General features: G+C 35.2%; 1 protein-coding gene across 3 annotated transcripts in view; it reads right to left on the minus strand.

Annotated features, from left to right (window-relative positions):
• The window catches only part of FGFR1OP2 (FGFR1 oncogene partner 2), a 31,719-nt gene continuing 9,256 nt past the window's right edge, over positions 1–22,463 (minus strand). For 2 of the 3 annotated variants that reach the window (XM_027838531.1, XM_027838532.1), the window contains exons 2-7: positions 21,032–21,168; positions 17,064–17,181; positions 10,079–10,221; positions 5,879–5,992; positions 3,101–3,214; positions 1–1,174 (exon numbers count right to left, since the gene is read on the minus strand). In XM_027838531.1, the coding sequence (XP_027694332.1) occupies positions 1,037–1,174; positions 3,101–3,214; positions 5,879–5,992; positions 10,079–10,221; positions 17,064–17,181; positions 21,032–21,166 (762 nt within the window). In that variant the 5' untranslated portion in view covers positions 21,167–21,168 and the 3' untranslated portion in view covers positions 1–1,036. The remainder of the gene's footprint in view (positions 1,175–3,100; positions 3,215–5,878; positions 5,993–10,078; positions 10,222–17,063; positions 17,182–21,031; positions 21,169–22,463) is intronic. The other variant, XM_027838533.1, reaches the window with a different exon arrangement.

Below are 22,463 nucleotides of genomic sequence, written 5' to 3' on the forward strand. Positions count from 1 at the left end.
CTAAAATAAATACATTGTTTTGTTTTGTTTTTTTTTTGCCCACTTCAAATGTCTCTATTCCTGGCTTGCTAAATCAGGCCTTCCAACTGAGACAGCTGGGTAATGGATAGATTAATATTCCTAAAATCAACCAGAAAACAAATCTGACCAAATTAATATTTATTCAGGAATCCAAACCTAACCCTTCCCCCTCTAAAGTAGTAGTTCAACCTACTGAATAATCTTGTCTTCTATATGGTTTTCTTTCTCAGAAAGTAGTATAGCTTTCTTTTTCATTACTGAAAAGATAGTTTCTACATTTCTTCACCTTCAGTAAGTTTTGGGCAGTTATTCCCCAAAATGTTATGATCAACTATGGTATGTTGCTGGCTAAAACAAAAGCACCTCTTAGGATCTAGGCTTGAAGAACAAACAATTTATGGCCTATGCCACAAAACCAAAGTGTTATCAATCTTTTAAATGTTTTGGATAAGCTTGACATCTTTGAAAGGCGTTTCCTAAGAAATGTAAAGGTAGGCCCAGTACATGTAAAACATAATACCATTTGCTAGCCTTCATATCAAATAGAGATCAAATTTAGGAATGGACACATTTCCTTTTCTCTAAGTCCAAGCTAAGAAAATGTGGATTTTTAAAAATGGTATAACTGCATAAATTCTATGTAGAGCTTTATATATATTTAATATTTGGATAAAAAAAGTTAAGAAAAATAGCGTAGCAGGGGCCTAGTAAGATCAGTAGTTTCTTTATATGAGAACTTTAATTTATCTAATAACAATGGCTTAAAGTTTCCACTTTCCCATTAAAAACTTTAATAGGAATAACAAAGTCAATGACAACCAAATATTGATCTTCTGTTACTGTCTTTTTAAAATGTCATTTGCCAGTGTACTACACATAATATAAAAAGAATGAAATGAAGGGCTGATTTAAGATTGTGATTTTTCTGGTGCTCAATTCATTAACAATTTTTTAAGTAAACCCTGTTTCCTTATTAGGAGCTGTGCAACAGAAGCTCAGTGATTTTCCATGTTCTTTAGCTCTTCCTCAGGCTCAAATCGCTGCTGGTTACCAATGCTGACAAAGATGTACTCTCTGATGCATCGTCTTTCTTGAGGCTCAGGAATGATTCTCGTGTTATTTGAAGGATTTCTCTCAAGCCTTTGTTTTCTTGCTATAAGAATATAAATAACAAAATCAAATACCACACATACATCAAGGTGCATATTATGAAAGGTAAACTTTCTGGGGGGGGAAAGGAAATATGATGTAGAAGTAACCAATCAAAAACATTTCACAACTGCAAAAATATTATACATATATTTTTGGTCTAGAATTGTGATTTCATCAGTAGAGGTATACTGTTATGTAAACTTCCTCCACCAATGCAAGTTAGTAACATGCCTATAACTTACAGTTTTAAAGAGGAGCCTACAGCCTTGATATGTTAAGTGACTTATTCATCTACAGCCATATAGCCAGAATGTCAACACACATTTTTAGGATTTAGTTTCCTCAAATACAAGATGACAGGGCTGGATTAGATGCCTTCAAAGGTCCCTTCCATCTCTCATAATTCTATGTGAATAAAGCCAATTCTTCTGATTACAAGGTCAGCCCCTGTATCCATTATGCCAAACTATCCCACATAAAAAGAGTATACTAAAAAATAAATGTAGCTATCAGCATACATCAGGAGAATGTATTTTTCTGGGGTAGGAGAATGTATACTGCCTACCATAATTTCTACTTCCTTTTCCATGGTACCATATTTCTTAAATTATGTTAATTTTAGATTTGAAAAGGAACTTAAAGGTTATAGAGTCCAACCCCCTCATTTTATAGAGAAAAACCTGAGTTTCAAGGAAGTCACATGCTTGTTGTAACCCTATCCTGGGACTAGAACCTGTTTTAGAATTCCCAGTCTTTTTCTTTATACTGTGCTACAGTATAGTAGTAAGAAACCACTCTTTTTGTCTCCCTCAAAATCCCTCACAAATGCTCGGGGGAAAAAAAAAGACTGTTGGGCAGTTTGTGATTTCAGTAAAAGCAATGTTGGTTATTAGTGGAAAATTTGGTGGTTAACTTTTAACTTCAACTTTCTAGTAATGATTATTTTTTTTTAAGTGATTTTTTTTTTTAAATTTTGCTCTTTGGTGAGGCAATGTGGGTTAAGTGATTTGCCCAGGGTCACACGGCTAGTGTTAAGTGTCTTAGGCCACACTTGAACTCAGGTTCTCTTGACTCCAAGGCTGGAGCTCTATCTATTAGCTGCCCCAGTCATGTTTATTTTCAAAGGAGTTTTATTTCAATTTTTCATTGACTGACTTATACCATTTCTTTGTTAGTCTTATTTTATGTTTTAGTAACATAAAGAACATAGCTATTCATTAAAGAGACAAACTGTACTTGGCCATCTGTCATCAAATAACTACACTAGTTTCAAAATGATTTTTTCCTATGAGACTTATTCACTGAATTCAAGAACAATGGCTCCTACTTCGGCAGCTACAAACTAAGTTCCCAAAGCATTTATATCCCACCAAAGAATGTAATTAGATTTAGAAAGAATGTTGTGGCTATTAATGAAGAACTTATAAAAATGATGTAAGAAAATACTAATTTAAATGAGTATGAAGTATAGTGATTTGGAGAAATTTAACAGGGGTGGTTTTAAAATCAGCTATCACTAATTACTACTACTGGTCTGTCAAATGATTACTGGTCCAAACCAGGAACAGGAGGATTGTATAAACTTTTTATATTGTGAAGAGGATCTATGTTTAATGGTATTTAACGTATATCATCACTGTCATCCATATGAGAAGAATGTATGAATATTTCATACTTAAGTACAAAAACACATTTCTAAACAGCTGGCACCCTTAAGTTGTTCAGATTCAAAAAGAGCTATTCACCCCTAAACACAGATTCAAAAAGAGCTATTCACCCCTAAACATCAATTGGGTTTCATTACTAGCTGAAACATAGTTGCCACTTTTCAAAAGCCAAAGAGGTGCTACATTACACTGCTCCCTCTGACAAAATTTTTTTATTTAGCAGTGGCTATTTCAAGTTATATCCAGAATTTAAAACTTACTTCAAGTTGAAAAATTCGTTCCTGCTCCTTGCAACCCTGCTGCTCATCAATTTCAATAGCTTTCCTCATTACTGCTGCCATTTCTGTAATCTGGTCCACATGTACTTGTAATTCCTTAAAATAAGAGAGGGAACAGGGGAAAAGAATTATCAGATCAGAATATTATTTCTTCAGTTAATCTAAAGTATTTCCAGAGCTTCCCCCTACTTTGTGTTCTCATATTAAATTTATATTCTAAAAGGTGTCAAACATATTTATTTACAGGACTGTCAAGTTAAAATGCATATACTTTAATGGAAGACAAACAGCAAAACTCATTTAACTCATACTTAATTGGTTGAAAAAAAAGTGGTTAAAGAATTACATTTTCATTCTGTTTAAACCTCTTTACATTGTTATTTCCAAAAAAAGACCACCTCTGTTTTTTCTTTCTTTCTAATATCATAATGGACTAATTTCACTGAAAAAGTAAGAAATACTTGAAACAGATTCTGCCTCCTACTTTTACCTTTATTTTCCTGAGTATGATTTTCTCTGCAATTTTTTTTATTATTCAGAGTATGTAGATTTGTGCTTTCATAATCACATTTAAGCAAATTAGTTCACAATATCTTAAAAATGAAAGAAAGCCATCATTTCAGATATAATTCATTTTCCTTATGAATAACTTTAATGTACTTAAATTTTTGATAGACAGTTAAGGAATATTTTACTAAAAATGTTAACCAAAATGAAATTGTAATTTATCTTCTAAAATAAGCTATATTTTAAACTGGGAATTTAAACTAGGCGCCCAAAGATCCACATGTCTGCTACAAGAGGCAATGTGGTAAAATAGAAAGAATATTGGCCTTGGAATAATAAGTTCTAGTTTAAGTCTTAACTCTCACTCTTACATTTAACCTCTCTGCTTTAAATCCTCATTTATAAAAGGAGGACATTACCTAAAATAGCTGAGTTTTTAGGAGGCTCAAATGAATACCTTACATACACATACTTTATGTACACATAATGTACATAAAGTGCTTTGTAAACCTTATATAGCTACATGTCAGCTGCTATTAATTATTAATAATCCAAGTTTCAGTTTTCTTTTTTCTATAAAATGAGAATGTTTTTATTACCATCTCCTAGAGCTGTGAAGCTCAAATGAAATGATGTATTTAATAAATATTTTATAACCATAATGTTGGCCACTGTAGTAACTGATAGAACACATAAGGAACATTAGTACATCTGTAGTATTCTCAACCATATAACTTTTTTAGCCAACTGAAAATGTAAGCTAAGCTTATCCATTAGTTTGGTAGGAAAAGCTATACATAAAAAAAATGTATTGATGGTTTTGATTATTACTTCATGACAAACTTGTCCAAGGATGCAATATTTTTACAGACAACTGGAAATACTTCTATGATAAAAATGAAGTAACATTCACAAGTAGTTAGAGGCAGAAAACCAACAGCAGCAATCAAACTAACATTTATGTAACTAACTCTTAAGTTTGTTTCATCAAACCTACCTACTCTGAATTTCAAGGTGAGCTCATGTGAGGGAAATACTTTAGCTTCCAAATGGAAGCATGAGGGGGCAGCAAGGTGGCACAGTGGATAGAACACTGGCCCTAGAGTCAGGAGGACCTGAGTTCAAATTCGGTAACACTCACTAGCTGTGTGACTCTGGGCAAGTCACTTAACCCCAATCGCCTCACCAAAAAACCAAAAACCAAATGGAAGCATGAAAGATAATATGCAACATTCCAAATTCTGCCACAGCAAATTCTACTACAAGGAAAATTTATGTAGAGTACATTTCCAAACCCCAGTCAAATTGCCCCACTTTTAAATACAGTTGTATACTAATATACCTTAAGCACTTAGTAACATTGAATTGTCCTAGAAAGGTATCAGACTCTTTGTACCAAACTTAAAATTAGAGGAGTTAAGAAGAACTTTAGAGGCTAGAAACCAGAGAAATTCAAGATGGCAGTACAAACTTACGGTCTGTAAATAAATACTTAAATCTTTAAAGAAAATGCCACAGACCTTTTAATAAGCATGAAAGGCAAACGCTTCTGCTTTTAATAGTGATTTTAAAAATAAGGGAAAAAGTTATGAGTCCCCACAACACAATGAATTCCTCAGTCCCTTACATCAATCCCTTATAAACTCTGGGACTTCTACTTAAATTTAATATGCATGACACACCTGACCTTCTAGCAACAGAGTTAAGACAGAATGGAAGAAACACTATCTAACTGTGACCTTATGAAATGTAGAAGCAACCTAAGAATCCTAAAATAATGATTTTAACTTCTTGTTAATTATCCCTCAATGCACATTATTTGATTCACAAAACTATTTGATAAGTCAACTTAAATTATTGTCAAGAAAATGATTCCTTTGATGTCCCATAAGTACAAAAATAAGATTTTAATCAACAGTTCTTAAAAAACAAAAACCTCTAAAATTTTATGCAGTAACAACAGTCAACAAAAATAAAGAAATGGAAGGCTCATTCTACTTTATGCTATATAACTTTAAGTCTAATATGTCATGCAATACATGGTAGACATTACATCATAAGAATGAATGAGAGTGGAGGGCTATACTCTGCACTTTCATGCTTCTGTCTGGTAGTCACAAGCATATTTTATTAATTAATTTTTAGTAATTTGGTAATTTCATTATTTTAAAATCCAACGTTAAGAGTTAAAACATCAAACATTGGCACCCCCCTCCAACCAATCCCCCAAAGTCAATTGTTTTATTAGTGTACATTCAGATTTGCTTCCAAGTGCCTTCTCTCCAGTCCATGTTGAGTTCCTTCAAGGATTCGTCGAGGTGCACCAAGGAAGATTCCTTCAGGGCTGTGACGGTGTACCATGTCAATCTGTAGTACAGAGTCATTATAATGTTAATACGGATATGATCCGTAATTTAAAAATTGAATGAGTTAGTTCATGCGTGTTAGCCAACTGCTTTATTACTTGAAAAAAAATTTTTTTAAAGAGTTCCAAAAAGACATCAGTTTAAAAAGGGATTAAAAATTAGTTATTATTTAGGCTAAAAATCAGCCCTTCCCAACTTCCCACTCACACCAAAATGTGCTCAAAAACTTAATTGTGGGCACATAGATTTACAGCAGAGTGTAGCCCTAAGAGAGGGATTGCTTGTTCCAAAATTCTGTCATTATGATATTTTAAAAGTTGTTCCTTTTGGGTAAAAATCAAAATCACAAAACATCAATATGTATTAGGAAATAGTCATTAATTATTATGGAAGACTGATAGCAGGACTTTGGACAAGTAGCTCTGCATCATGAAAGGAGGGTTTAAGAGTCCTAAAAAATAATGTCTAATTGTTAAAAAACAGATCAAGGTTAAGTGGTACAATCTCAGTTCAGCCTGTTTCTTTTATAGTCACTATTGGATGAGACTAGAAAGTTCAGCATCTCAGATTTCAGCAAAGAGTCTTTTCCAGGATTGCTTGTTTGTTTTTTTTCCCAGACAAGTAAAAATTTTATTGTCCTGGGGTAGAAATATTTCAAAAGATATGTCATTTCTAAAATGTAAGGTATTTTGGGACTTCACAGGAATTACATTTTTCTTATCAATAATTTCATATTGACTCACCATTAACCTTTTCTAATGTAAACATTTTATGCTTTTAGCATTACCTTATTTGGCAACAGTTGGATTTTTATGTCCAGTAAGAATGCTACTTGAATTTCCAAGGATTACATTTAGATAAAATTTTGCATTGTACCATTCTAGATTTTGCAAGTTTATTCAATTTATTGTTTTACTGAATTAAATAATCATTTATTGATTGTTCCTGTGATACAAATTATCTAAGGAACTATATATATGGGATTTTAAAGCTATTGAGACTAAGCACTCCTTGGCTTTTAGATTTTGCATTCTTCCAATCTTCAGCCTCATAAATGAAAAAAAAAATTATAACTTCTTCATTCTGAGTACCCTCTCCAGTGACACAGAGGACTTTCACAGACCTTTTGCATGAGCTGTTGTGGCCCAAAAAACTACCTAATGGCCAACCATTTGGTAATAAGCAATTCTCACTCTAAGTGTACAAAGTTATTCTCAAATAACAAGGAAATATATATATATATATATATTTTTGGTTGGGCAATGGGGGTTACGTGACTTGCCTGCGGTAACACAGCTAGTAAGTGTTATGTGTCTGAGGCTGGATTTGAATTCAGGTCCTCCTGAATCCAGGGCCAGTGCTATATCCACTGGGCCACCTAGCTGCCCCATCAAGGAATATTTTAAATTAATGCCTTTAATGCTGTAATTTAGTAATTCAGACAGTTAAAAAGACATTCCAATAATCATTATTTATATTTTAAATACTATGAAAAGTACAAAAAACAACTTTTATTCAGTCAATTGTTGCATATTTTAGATAGCAACCCAGTTAGGATCAATTTAATCATTAATATTTTAACTGACTTTTGTTATTACTAAACAGAATTGCTATTGATCATCAGTTTACTTTGTAGCCTATGACTTCACTGCTGCTATTGTTTCAATTAGTTTCTTTGCTGACTTCCTAGGATTTTCTCAGTAAACTATCTTGTCCTCTGCCAACAGGACAAAAACAGTTTGGCCTCCTTTTTGTCTATTGTTTCTTTTCTGTCTTAGTGCTATTGCAAACATTTTCAGAACTATGTCAAATAATAACGGGAAAAGGAGGCATTGTTACATTATTTCTGGATTTATTGGGAATGCTAGCTTTTGGTTTTAGATCCTTTCGTGCCTATACATCGTAGGGTTTTTTTTTTTCAGTAGCACAAGTGAGTATTGTTTTTTTCTCAGGCTTTTTAGGCAGCTATTAAAATAATTATGTGGCCTGGGATTTTAAAAAATGATTGTTCATCTTCCTAATGTTGAGCCACTAGAGCCTTTATGTTAAAAATCCAATTTGATCACAGGGAATGATTTGTCAGATAAATTGCAATAATTCTTTGGCTAGCATTTAATTTACATTTTAAAATAAATACTCATTAGTGATATTGGTCTATAGCTCTCTGCTTTATGCTTTCCCAATTTAGTCAGCCAACAAACACTTCTTAAGTACCTGCGATGTGCCAAGCACTGTGTTAAGTGCTGGGGATACAAAGAAAAATATAAAGACAAGCCCTGTCTTTCAGGGACTTTGCCTTTCACAATCTAATGGCAATTAATAAGTTTTGGTATTAGGACTACATTTTTCTCCAAAAAAGGAATCTGGCAAAATGCTTTCTCAATTCTTAAGAACAGCATAGGTTCTTTTTACAGATATACATCCATCTGGACCAGGGGTTCCTTAATAGCTGCTAGTTCAATTTCCTTTTCTGAAATTATATTACTTAAAATCACTACTTAGTGATCTGTTATTGGTTACAGTTTTGTAGATAATCCTCTATTACACAGAATTCCAAGTTTTGTTGACATCTAACTTTACGCCGTAAGTTCTAGTAATTGTTTTTATTTCTTTTGCATTGTGATTTTACTTGTTCATTTTTGTTATTTGACTGACCTTTCTTCTTTTTAATCAAATTAGTTAAAGTTTTATCTATCTTGTTTATTTTTCCCCAAGAGCCATATTTTTAACTGAAAAGCTATGGTTTTATTAATTGGACTCATCAGTTCTATAGTCTCTTTGTTTCCAATTTATTACTTCTCTAATTTTCAAGATTTTCTTTTATTTGCTTATTTTAAGGTTCCTTATTTGTTAGTTTTCTAACCTTTAAAATTATATATTCAGTTTATTAGCCATATCTAAGTTGTCTCATCATTATAATTGTCTTTCATGTAGTTATTATTTCTGTTATTCTTTGAACCACTCATTGTACAGGATATTAACTATAGGTTCTATCTCTTCTTGTGTTCTATAAATTGATTATTATTTTTATTTCATTATGGTCCACAATGGACATTTAATATTACTGTACTTTTATATTTATATGCAATTTGTGCCCCAATGCAGGATCTATTTTTATAAAAGTGTCATGTGGTGCTTAGAAATACATATATTCTTTAAGTGGTCCCATTTAGAAGGCTTTTACCTCTGTATTTTTTAACAGTTTGTTCAGTTCTAGATCTTCCCTTTTGCTTCTCTTGCTGTTCATTTGTTCAGCTGTGAGAGAGGAATGTTAATTATGATTATCCTTCAAGACAATCTTCTAAGAATGTAGGTTAGTATTAGCCAGTCTATTTTCCCAATCTTTTCTTAGACAACAGAACCATGGATGTCTAAAGAGGTGAATGGCTAAAAGCATACTCTGTCTTTCCTGCTTTTTCATCTCACAGAAAGTAAGTTAATGGACAATCCTATTTTCTTCTTGGTGGCCTAGCTGAAGGCTATTGTTGAAAGAAATTCTGGATCAAAAGTCCTTTTATTCTAGTCCTGAATTTTCAATTGCTAAATTCTGAGAGCAGATAAATTAAGTTCCTCTAGAATAAGTAATAAGTTGTCTCAATACTTAAAGATAAGTATCTCGTGATGAGTCTCAAGGGTTTAAAACGCATCTGAATTAAGTCACATTCTGTTGTTTGCTGTTTTCTTTTTTTTTCCTAGAGTTTTCAGTATTTTCATTTTCTGGAAGTCATTTTGAAATACACAAAGGCAGAAGATCAAAATATTCTTTAAATACATCTTAGAAAAATAAAATTTCGAATGAAGACTTACCTGTATTTCCCTAACTAGACTTTATGTTTTAATACACCATACAAAAGATAAGAGTAAACATCAGAATTTAAGGTAGGAGATAAACAGGAGAAACACTTTGCAAATCTGGAGATAAAGAATGGAAATGGAAGAAACCACAGCTGAAAAGACAGTATGTTTAAACGAAGCTGCTGTTATTCATGAGTGTTTTTTTTTAACCCGAACAAAGCAAAACAAATAAAGTTAACCCATAGGTCCCCTTTTCATTTTTAAAGGTTTAGACAAAAAGAAAAAAAAATACCTTGGAATGTTGCTCCTTTAGCTTCATTATAATACCTGGGTCATCCTTTTTGCTGGCCATTAGCAACCTAAACATCTGCTCTCGGTACTTGCTCATTATGAGTTCTAAAGCAGACTGGTGTTCTTCAAGAGATGTGCGTAATTCTACCAAAAATCAAAATACATGTTATTCAAATTTTGGAATAAAAAGGCTAAGTAATCCTTTTGGTACAAAAAAAACCCAAATCATTTTCTAAAAAGCAAGATGTCTTTTGTTAAAACTGGATGAAAATGCAAACAAACAAAAAAAAGATTATTCATCAACTGATTATTTTACTCTAGAAAAAGAAGGTGGAGCTGGCTGAAAGAGCTGGCTGAGCAGTAGCTTCTATGGATGGTATTAAGGGACCTTAAAAGATGGGTAGCATAAATTTGACTGTCAGTAGAGAGCAACGTAACATCACTAGAAGACACAAACAGTGCTACCACATCAGAGGCATGAGCTGCCCCTCTTGGTGTGTGCCCTCATTATAAATACTTCCATTGTGTATAACCTATGCATGATCCCTATGCAAATCCACACCTCTCACTAAGGGTGTATATACATATATGTAGGAGAATGATCATCCATCAGGGCTAACAAATAGCTGACCCTATTACTTCCTACTAATGTATAATTTTCTGGGCTTGAAATTCAAGTTTTGAGCTTGTGAAACCACCTACGGTCTGATCCTTCATTTCCTACCCAACTGGACTACCTGCAATCTCCATACTGATTTAACTTAGAGATGAGAAGGCTAAGATAAACACAAATAGTCTTTAAATATTTAAAGAGTTATCATATACTAGAAGTAGTTTTATTTTTTTTTTCTTGGCATGAATGGGTAGAACTCGTGCCAATGGGTAGAAGCTGAAGGGAAGAAGATGTGGTTCAATATAAAGGAAGATCTTAACAACCAGAGCCATTAAAAAACTGTATGGGCTCACTCAGTGTATTCCTCACACTGGAAGTCTTTACATTGACTATATATGAGTTAAAATATGAACAGTGGGGAAAAAAGGTTAAACAGAGAGGACTGAGATATTCGGGACAGAAGAATTACCTCTAACAGGAAGAAACTGGGGAGGATACATAGAAAGGATAGCAAAGGATACATAGAGGATAGCAACTAAGCTGAGTCTAGAAGGAAGAGAAGCATTCCAAAATACTAAAATATAGAAGCAATCCATTGAAAGCATGATTTAGGTAAGGAATTAGAGCAATTACCTCTAATGAGTTCTTTGAACTCAGATTCTATAAAATTAGCACCTGGTTCTTATCTGTTTCCATGCCTTTACTTCGATCATTTTCTATACCTGGAATATCTAACCCCATGGTTCTCAGGTGCAATCCTTCTTATCCTTTAAAGCACAGCTTAAATACCAATTATATTCCTCCTCCAAGTCAACAGTGGTCTTTTCCTTCCTTAGGCCACACAGAGAACACTTTCTCTGGACCTTTTTTGAGCACAATGCATTATGGTACTTTGTTCATGTGCAATATCCCCTCCCTACTAGAATGTATGTTTCATTGAAGGCAGGCAATCATATCTTTGTATCTCCATCAGGATCTAGCACAGTACCCTGCATATAGCTTATTGAATGAATGAATGGGCTGCAAAACTCTCAGTATCCTGAGTTCAAGTAGGATGGTCAATGTCCTGGGCCTGATGTGGTGGAATGTAACAACACAGGTTCTGGGTTGTAAGCAGTACCTGTATAAAATCCAAAGCAAAAAGCCCAGCACTATTTGTACTGCTTTTTGGTAGAGGGGCATAAAGGTCTACCAATGATGTTGACCACTAATAGGCTGTGGTAAAGGTGATGTACAGACAGGAAGTAAAAGGGTATTGCATAGAAGAGTTACTTCTTTGCTGCCTCTGCTAATTTGTAGAAAATGGAGGAGAACTCTGGGAATGTTTTATGTATTACACTTTGAAGATAAACCTGCAGGGATAAGTAGAAGTTCAGTATGGTATTAGAGTTAGGAGTAAAAAAGTACAACCTTCATTTTTGTGTCTATCCTCACCACTTTACTAAAAGAGCTTTCTCTAAGGTCATTAATGACCATGTTGGCAATTTCCAGTTTTGACAAAAATGCAAATTTCACTGATGTCTTTTCTCTTTACATTATAGTCATTTCAAGTCTTTCCTTAGACTGAAGCTTACCTTGTGACAAAGACAAGCAAAAACATCCAATATAGTAACTGAATCTGACAATGTATGCAATATTCTGTCCTGTAAGTTTTCTACCTATTGGTCTCTGCCTATGGTCTTATTAAGACCAAAAAAGAATGTTTAGGGGCAGCTAGGTGGTACAATGGATAGAGCTCTGGCCTTGGAGTCAGGAGGACCTGAGTTCAAATCTGACCTCAGATACTTACTAGCTGTGTGACCCTGGGCAAGTCACTTAACCCTGACTGCCTCACAAAAATAAAAAAAAAATAAAAAAGAATGTTTATCTGTTCTCCAGGAACTTCACTGTTTTTTTTTTTCCAATTACTTAGGCTTCAACTCCCTTTTTTGGCAATCTTGTCATTTGCCTTATAGTAGTCCTATCTTCTCTTAGGTCCTCTCCTCTTCCTCCTTCTGTCTTTGCTTCTTGCCACTTCTCCCAGCCCCCAAGCCATCCCAAAGCCCCTCCAAGATAATCTGACACTGAAGACCATTCCCCCTCCCCCAGCACTTCCCTTCCTCTCCTTCCTACCACATTCACACACTGCCTTTCCTGACCTGAGATGCCCAGACCCAGTGAGCTGCTGCCTGCTCATACAACTTGGAAGAAACAGTAGTGCCTGACTCTATTCCACCACTACACTTTACCCTCCACTCTGCCATTTCCCCCTTAAGTCCTCCAGGACTTATCATCTGCTCTGCCAACCCCTAGCACTGTCATCAGTCTGCTGCTGACCCTTAACATTGCCAGGCCTTTTAATCTGCCCTGGAGCTGAACTGTCTTATATATATTGCTTACTCTAATTAAGAGTGCTCTCCCTTTGAGAGCAGGGACTGTCGAGCTTGTTCTATTTGTATCCTCAGTGCTTATCAGAGTGGGTAGCACATAGTAAACACTTAACAAATGGTTTTTGTTATTAATTCATCACTTCACTTTGCATTCATTCATTCAAATCTCATGCTTCCTTGAGTTCTTCACACTTATCATTTCTTAATGGATGGACATGACACCTTTGTTTCCAGTTCTTTGTTAGCACAAAGAAGGTTACGACTATTTTCACACTGCTATCCAGAACAGCTGGACTTCATGCCTCCGAAAGTGCTCTAGGTTTCACAAGATTTAGAATTGGGAGGCACCTGGAAAGTCATGTACCTGAAGCCCTTATTTTTCAGATGAAGAAACCCTAGGGAGTTAAGTGACTTGGTCACATAAGTAGTAAACAGTCTGTCCTCTGACTCTCAAATCTAGTGCTCATGCTGCCCCCCCCTTAAACTTTTTTTTCCTTACTAATATTTTATTTTTTCCAATTACATGTAAAGATCGTTTTCATCATCCACTTTTATAAGATTTTGAGGTCCAAATTTTTTTCTCCTTCCCTTCCCCCACCCCCCCAAGATGGCAAGCAATCTGATATAGATTTTTTTAATTAAACAATTTATTTATTAACTTTTAGTTTTCAACATTCACTTACATTAAGATTTTGAGTTTCAAATTTTCTTCCTCTCCCTCTCCTCCCCCCTCTCCAAGATGGCATGCAATCTGATATAGTCTCTACTTACACATTCATATTAAGCATATTTTCACGTAAGTCATGATGTAAAGAAGAATTAGAACCAGTGGGAGAAACCATGAGAAAGAAGACTCAAAACAACAAAAGAAAAGGAAAGCAAATCTGCATTCCATCTGCATTCAGATTCCATAGTTCTTTCTCTCAATGTGGATAGCTTTTTCCACTGTAAGTCTTTTGGAGCTGTCTTAGAGATCCTTGCATTGCTGAGAAGAGCTAAGTCTATCAAAGTCAGTCATTGCAGAGTGTGGCTGTTACTGTGTACAATGTTTTCCTGGTTCTGCTCATTTCACTCAGCATCAGTCCATACAAGTCTTTCAGGTTTTTCTGAAGTCTGCCTGCTCATCATTTCTTACAGCACAACAGAATTCCATTACATTTATATACCACAGCTTGTTCAATCATTCCCCAATTGATGGGCATCCCCTCAATTTCCAATTCTTGGCCACAACAAAAAGAGTTACTATAAATACTTTTGTACATGTGGGCCCTGTTCCATTTTTTATGATCCCTTTGGGATACAGACATAGAAGTAGTATTGCTGGGTCACAGGGTATGATATAAGTTATATATGTACAATCATATTAAACATATTTCCACATCAGTCATGTTGTGAAAGAATTAGAACGAAAGGGAAAAACCACGAGAAAGAAAAAAAAGTGAAAATAGTATGCTTCTATTTGCATTCAGATTCCATTATGAGTCTTTTGGAATTGTCTTAGACCATTATATTACTGAGAATAACTGAGGCAATCATAGTTGATCGTCGTACAATGTTGCTGTTACTGTGTACAATGTTCTTCTGGTTCTGCTCCCTTTATTCAGCATCAGTTAATGTAAGTCTTTCCAGGTTTTCCCGAAATCTGCCTGCTCATCATTTCTTGTAGCACAATATTATTCCATTACATTTATATACCACAACTTGTTCAGCCATTCCCCAATTGATGAGCATTCCTTCAATTTCCAATTCTTTGCTACCACAAAAAGAGCTGCTATAAATACTTTTGTACATGTGGGCCCTGTTTCATTTTTTATGATGTCTTTGGGATATAGACCTAGTAGTGGTATTGTTGGATCAAAGGATATGCACAGTTTTGCAGACCTTTGGAAATAGTTCCAAATTGCTCTCCAGAATTTTTGGATGAGTTTACAACTCTATCAACAACGTATTAGTGTTCCAGTTTTCCAACATCTTCTCCAACATTTATCATTTTCCTTTTCTGTCATATTAGCCAATCTGATAGGTATGAGGTGGTACCTCAGAGTTGTTTTGATTTGCATTTCTCTAATCAATAGTGATTTAGAGCATTTTTTCATTACTATAGATAGCTTTAATTTCTTCATCTGAAAAATGCCTGTTCATATCCTTTGACCAGTTATCAACTGGGGGCTCATGCTGCTTTTTATTCTCCTTGACCTCTCAAAGGCACCAGATACATTTTCCCCTGGGTTTCTATGACACTGACCTTTTATAATTTTCCTTCTGCCTTTCTGACTTATGCTTTGCTAGTTCTATACTCTTTTCTCACCAGTCAAGTGTAGGTTTTACCTAGGATTCTTTCTAGGGCCCTATACTAGCTTCTCTATATACTATCTCCCAGTGATCTCATAGCTTCAAATATGACCTCTATGCAATAGCTCCCAAATCTCCATCTCCATCTCTAATATCTCCCCAGAGTTCTAGTTGTGTATTTTCAACTGGATGTTAGCACCTTACTCTTAATATGTTTAAAACCAAAGTCATCATCTTTTTTCCCCCAAAATGACCCCCCTTCTAATTTCTCTTTTAAGAGAAATGCCATCATGTCTCCCTAAAAGCCTTGGAGTTATCTTTGACTCTTCTATCCTTCAATCTCTTTTGCATCTGGCACTACCCTCTTAATCCCTCTCCAGTCCACGATGGATTGACCTGCAATATATGTATGAGAATGATATACTCAGAAGTGTGCTTCAGCAATGTCCCTTTCACATAAATGTAGAAGACAGCCTGGAGAATGGGAGAGACATGAGCAGGGATATCAATTAGGAGGATTTTTTAATAGTCTGGGGAAGAGCTGATGGAGGCCTAAACTATGATAATGGCTATGTGAGTGAATGCAAGTAATGAGGAGTAAAGGATGACGCTGAGGTTGTGAATCTGAGTGCCTGCAAGAACAGTGGTTTTCTTAATAGAAACAGAGAAATTTGGAAGGAGATGGGAGAGGAAAGACTATCTAGACTATCTAGGAGAAGAAAGTAGTGAACAGGGTCAAATCTTATAGAGAGGTCAAGAAGGATGAGTACTGAGAAAAGGCCCTCAGATTTGGCAATTATATTAACTTCGGAGAAAACGGTTTCAGCTGAGTGATGGAGTCAGAAGTCAAACTGCAAAGGACTGAAAAGTGAATGAGAATGGCTGAATAAGTTATGGTATGTCAATGTGATGGAATACTTCTGTGCTATAAGAAATGATGAAGGGTATGGTTTCAGAAAAACCTGGGAAGACCTATATGAACTGATGCAAAGTGAAATGACCAGAACCAGGAGAAAAATTTATACAGAAACAGCAAGATTGTAAAGAGAATCAATGATCCACCACAATTTCAAAGAACTCTTGATAGAAAAATGCTACCTACTCCAGATAGAGAAATTACTGAATAAACTGAGTGAAGATTGAAGCATATTTTTCTCTTTGCCTTTTTTTCTTTCAGAACATGCATTATGTGAAAATACATTTTGTATGACTTCATATATACAAAATGAGTATTTTAATTCTTGCCTTCTCAATGGGAGGAGGAGGGAGTAGAGAGAAAAAAGGAATGAGAGGAGAGGAAGTATGCAGTGGATAAGATTCTTAATTCAGGCATGGGCTAGACTACATGGCCAGTGAATTCCCTTCTAACTCTAAAATTCTATACTGGAATAATGCAAAGCAATTAAAGCAGAAGAAAAACAGAATATACTCTACTGTATAAACATAAGTGGGAAATGAATAGTAACATGGACGAAGAATTCTGATGTAGACTTAAAAATGACAAAAATAGCATGACATTTAATGTACTGAAATTAATTTCTTTAAAAGTAAATAATAGCAAAGTAAGTTCAATTAGCTATACCAATATTTGCTTATAATAAATCACAACAAAAACTTATTGATTTATTTTAAATTCAGAAAACAATCCAGTCTCACAGCCACTGAAGAGGTTTCATTCTTAATTTATCTTAATTAGAAGCACTTTAGCTTACCTTTATTTTCTTGCTGCAATTCTCTGATTTGTCTGTTTTCTTGCTGAATTCCCATAACTAATGTAGATCGTGGTCGGTGCCTTGCAACCTCATTAAGTTCTTGAATTTCTTCTTGATACTAATTGTAAAGATTGAAGGAGAAAAATAATTTCATAAAAGAAATATTCATTTTACTAAAAAAAAAATTGGAACCTAATTTTTTGATGTCAGTTACTCACTATTTCTTACAAATCAATAAGCAATTTACTCTCTGAACGGCCCTTTTTTGGGGAGTGAGATCAGTGAATGAGGAGGTCAAGAGCTGTGATTTTACTGGCATAGAGGAACTCCTGGTGGAATTTCCCTTCTTTCCATGAATATAATTTAGCAATTCATTCATAACTTACAGAAAGCTGCCAGGTGCACTGAGAGGTTAACCCTTGCCCATGGTTACAAGACTAGCATATGTTGAAGGGAACTAGATAGAACCCTTGTCTTTCAGAGATTAATGCCAGCCTTGTATCCACTATGGCACAGTGCCCCTCTGTGAATATTTCTATGATACATGCAAATGAGACAACATATTTTCAGTTCTTTTCATATACTTTTTATTATTCATTTGGAAAATTAATGAGTCATTTTTACATCCAGTTCATTGAACTGTTTACAGTACAGAATTTACATCACTAGTAGACAGGGAAATGTATTAACTGTTTCAGATAATTACAATAACAAATGTAAATGTTAGTTTGTTCCATTATTTTGTTTGTTAGAAACTATACTACATGACTCTCTATGTATTCTTGCTATATGGTAAATTTCTGAAAAGTAAGTTATATTTTATTATCGACTCACATTGAAAAATCAAGAAAACAGTCCCTATAGCCTTGAAATGAAAACTTTTGACCTATCCCTAAAGTATATTGGGGATTGTAGTTCACTACTTGTGTATTTTGCAGCACTTTTCCAACCATGACATCAGTCTATTCCTGCTGTGATTTCCCTTGATTACTGGGGACAAAGGAAAAATTTCCTAGCCTAATGACCCCAATTCTCTAGAAACTGCTCCTAGAACTCTCATTTGGGAATTTGCTGTTAGTGGAGCTGGGCGGCAAAATTATACCTTAGCAGTACAGAATTTGACTTTACATAGTATTAAAATCTGAAAATCCCAGTGTTAGAAACTTGAGATTTTATAAAATAAGGATTTCCTCCTTTTAAAATTCTATAACCAGGAAACTGAGTCAAATTTATAAAATTAAGAGTCATTCCCTAAATCATAATCAAAGGATACAAACAGGCAGTTTTCAGAGGAAGAAATTAAAGCTATCAATAGTTATGTGAAAAAATGCTCTAAATCACCTGCAAATTAGAACAACTTGGAGATACCACCTCACACCCATCACATTGGCTAAGAAGAAAGAAAAGGAAAACGACAAATGCTGGAGGAGAGATGGGAAAAAGATACACTAATACACTGTTGGTGGAACTGTAAACTGGTCCAACCATTCTGAAGAACAATTTGGAACTATGCCCAAAAGAGTATAAACTGTGCATACTCTTTGACCTAGAAATACTGCTACTAGGTCTATACCACAAAGAGATCAAAGAAAAAGGAAAAGTACCCATATGTACAAAAATATTAAAGCTGCTCTTTTTGTGATAGCAAAGACTAGAAAACTGAGGGGATGTGCATTAATAGGTGAATGGCTGAACAAATTATGATATGTGGATGTGATGGAATATTATTGTGTTGTAAAAAAAGGGGATAGTTTCAGAAAAACCTGCCAAGACTTATATGAACTAATGCAGAGTGAAGTGAGTAGAACCAGGAAAATAGAAACAGCAAGACTGTAAAGATAATTAACTATGAAAGACTTAGCAACTCTGATCAATGCAATGATCCATGACAATTCCAGAGGAGTCATGATGAAATATAATACCCTCTTAACAGACAGAGAACTGATAGACTCAGAGTGTAGACTGAAGCATTTTTTTTCCCTCTTTTTAATTTTTTCTTGTTTTAATTCCAATCCCCTCCCTAGCCCCAAACATGGCTAATGTGTGGAAATATGTTTTGAATGACTTCATATGTTTAATTGGTATTGTGAGGGCAACTAGATGGGGCATTGGACAGAGCACTGGGCCTGAAGTCAGGAAAACCTGAGTTTAAATATGGCCTCAGACACTTATTAGCTGTGTAACTCTGGGCAAGTCACCTAACCCTGCTTACCTCAGTTTCCTTATTTGTAAAATGAGCTGGAAAAGGGAATAGCAAACCACTCCAGTATCTTTGCCAAGAAAACCCCAAAAAGGGGTCATGAAGAATCAGATATGGCTGAACAACAACAAAAACAACTTCTTGCCTTTTCAATGGGTGGGGGAGGGTTAGAGAAAGGGAGAAAGTTTAGCACAGAAAAAATAAAAACAAAATTTAAAAAAAGAAAAAAAATTCTGTAACTTTGGAATTCTAAGAATTGAATTTGCTTAAAAGCAAGAATATTCAAAGTGCATTAAACAACATTTAAGGGCCCCCAGAAGAAAACAGATAAGAAAGTACTGCCCTATATTTTGGAGTTTCAGAGTTGAGGAGCTGGATATGCTAGGAATCTCCCACCAATGTAAACCACCCCACTACAGCCATATTCCCAAGTCTTACTGGGGCTCCTTTCCCTCTCACACTGCCAAGCACATGGGCAGGGGAGAGCGTGTGTGTTAACACGGGGATGATATGTCTATGGTATTTGAGCCTGGAACTTCATGTGCTTTTTCCCAGTTATACATGGTATATTCTATTCTATAGTACTAGAGATTGTAGGTACCATAGATTTTAAGCAAAATTTTATGGATTGGCCTGGGAATTTAACTACAATGTTTTCATGGGAAAATACATTCCTTACAATTTACAAATGAGCCTACTGTAAGAAGCTGGTTTCTTATCTATATGGAAGAAGAGAAGGCAAAGAACTTCCATCAGGACAAAAGAATAACTATTAGGAAACATTAGAAGACTGAACCCTGGGGTATGTACTCAGAGTACTTGAATAACTTTCTAGCACTGGAAATACTATGCCTCTGGCATATTACTAGTTGTAAATATCCTATTTTAAAGATGACAAAATGTGCACGTGCATTTTTAACATTTTAAGTGCATCCTGCTCTAATGTCAGTAGTTCTAAAGAGCCCACGTCTTGGAAAGGACTGCCACAATGAAAAATTATGATAGTACTTTTCTAACTGCATTTTTTATTGACTACAGAAATGCATTACTATGCAAAACTATTATTAAAAAGGATTATCTAGTCACTCTTGGCCATAATATCAATTTCTTGTACTTTTATACAGGTATATCAGCAGGGACAAAATGTATTACCTCTTCAAATTATAAAAGCATACACATTATAATAGGAGGTTCAGCAGAAAAACTCTGGAGGCAGAGGATTTCAGTTCACATACCTCTGAATCTGACTGCCTATATAAATTTAATTTAACCTCCCTACATTTCAGTTTCCTCTTCTGTAAAATGAGGGGTTTGGACTAGACAGCTTTGAAGGTCACTCACCGAACTTCATTTGGCAGAAAAAGTATATGAAACTGAAGCATAAGAAAAAAGTAGGTGAGACTAGCTGTACCCAAATATGTTAAAATTAAACATAAATATAAACATAAACATGTAGCGAAAAGCTACATATACTAATGTTAAAAGTTAAGATCTTAATTTAAAATATTAAATTACTTTTAAGTTCTAGGACTGCTAAAATGATTTTTACATTTTTGAATAAAGTTTTATTGTGTTTAAAAATAAAAAAACCTAATTCTTAGCTCACAGGGCCCTGGATATGGCCCTCTAGAAGTAGTTTGTTCTCTCCTAAATCAAGAGAATTACAGATGCAAATAGGTACTAACTAAACACCAATGCAGCTCAAGATACATCTAAAAAAAATGAATGTTTGCTTTTATAACGAAGTAATAAAAATAGACATACAAACCTGTTTCATTGCTTCTACTCGCTTGTTGAGAGCTGTAGTTTGTTCAATCAGAGATTCTGTTGCATTGTCATGGTCTCTTAATCGTTCAACTAGTGCTTTAGCATCTGCAAGAGCTTTTTCAATTGTGCAGCTCATTTCTATAGGACAAGGAACAACAGTAAGTAAAATCAAGTTTGTGTTCTATTGCTGCTACCTTACATATAGTAACATCAAGTTTGTTTCGATATTTTTTTTTTGTTAGCATTTAGTTATAAGCCCTAAAACTGTATCAGCATGGTTCATTCTCTAGAAAAGAGGCATCTCCGTGTGATACATGATATCTTTGTTATTCTATTTTAACCATGTCTTTAGGTTTCCTCTACAAAAATATAAAAACTACCACCCACAGCTTATAAAATTAAGGACTAACAAAAATATATGCAGTAATATGTAGGACCAAAATATGACTGTTGAATCATACTAAAACAACAGAAGCAGAAGCAATCATTTATCAGCTCTCCTCCTCTCCTCTCTTCTTAACTCAAAACTCCCCTGCACCATCAACTCTTCTTTCCTCCTTGGTTTTCGTCTCTGTACAGGCTTACCCCATCCTAACATTCTTCAATGAAAAAAGACAAGAGCAGAACCCTGGGGGAGGCTGCAGAGTTATGGCTTGGTAGAGTGTCACAGGATGGTCAGAGTGGAGTTGGGGGGAGGCAGGGCCAAGATGACAGAGTAGCAGGAAGAATGACAGCAAGCTCCCCCTCAAAAAACTCCTTCTAAGAGATCTAGAAAACATACCAAATTGAATTCTGATTATGAAACCCAAGAGCTCCAGTGAGGCAAGAATTACAGGGAATTATTTTTCCATCTCACCACAGATTAGGGAGACAAGTCTGTGGGCAGTGGCAACAGGAGCTAACCTTGAGGATTCCAGCACAGGGAAAGGCTGTGTACCAGGGTAAGAAGAGGCCCTAGATGTTGCATAGAGGGGCCTAAACTTGTGTAGGGTGCAAAAACAAGTGCCAACTGACAACACTATTGACAATACCCAGTTCCTGGTCACAGAATTGGGGGTGGACTGAGGAGACCTATTGCATTCCAGGGTGAGAAGCTTTTCCTGACCATGGCTGTATACCAACCAAGTTACAAATTCAAAAGCAAGCAATATCTGTGTGGCTCAGGCACTAGGGGTGAAGTGAGATCTAGGTTCCAGCTTCTAACTCAGTCAGAGGAATAACCAGGGCAGGAATCCCAGACCAAAGGGAAGCTGACAGTTCTTTCACTGAACCAGCAGAACTTTCCAGCTAATGAACAGTGGCTGAGAGGAATGGTAGTTTATTAAAACAATAAAGTAGTCATGCCCACAGGCTTGTTGCTTGGACCTGGGGGGCAGCGATCAGACTTTTCCCTGGATCAGATCACTATGGGAGAACTGAATGCTTGTTGGTCA

The sequence above is a fragment of the Vombatus ursinus genome, unplaced genomic scaffold (assembly GCF_900497805.2).
Source record: "Vombatus ursinus unplaced genomic scaffold, bare-nosed wombat genome assembly UNPS02014830.1, whole genome shotgun sequence".
NCBI lineage: Eukaryota > Metazoa > Chordata > Mammalia > Diprotodontia > Vombatidae > Vombatus > Vombatus ursinus.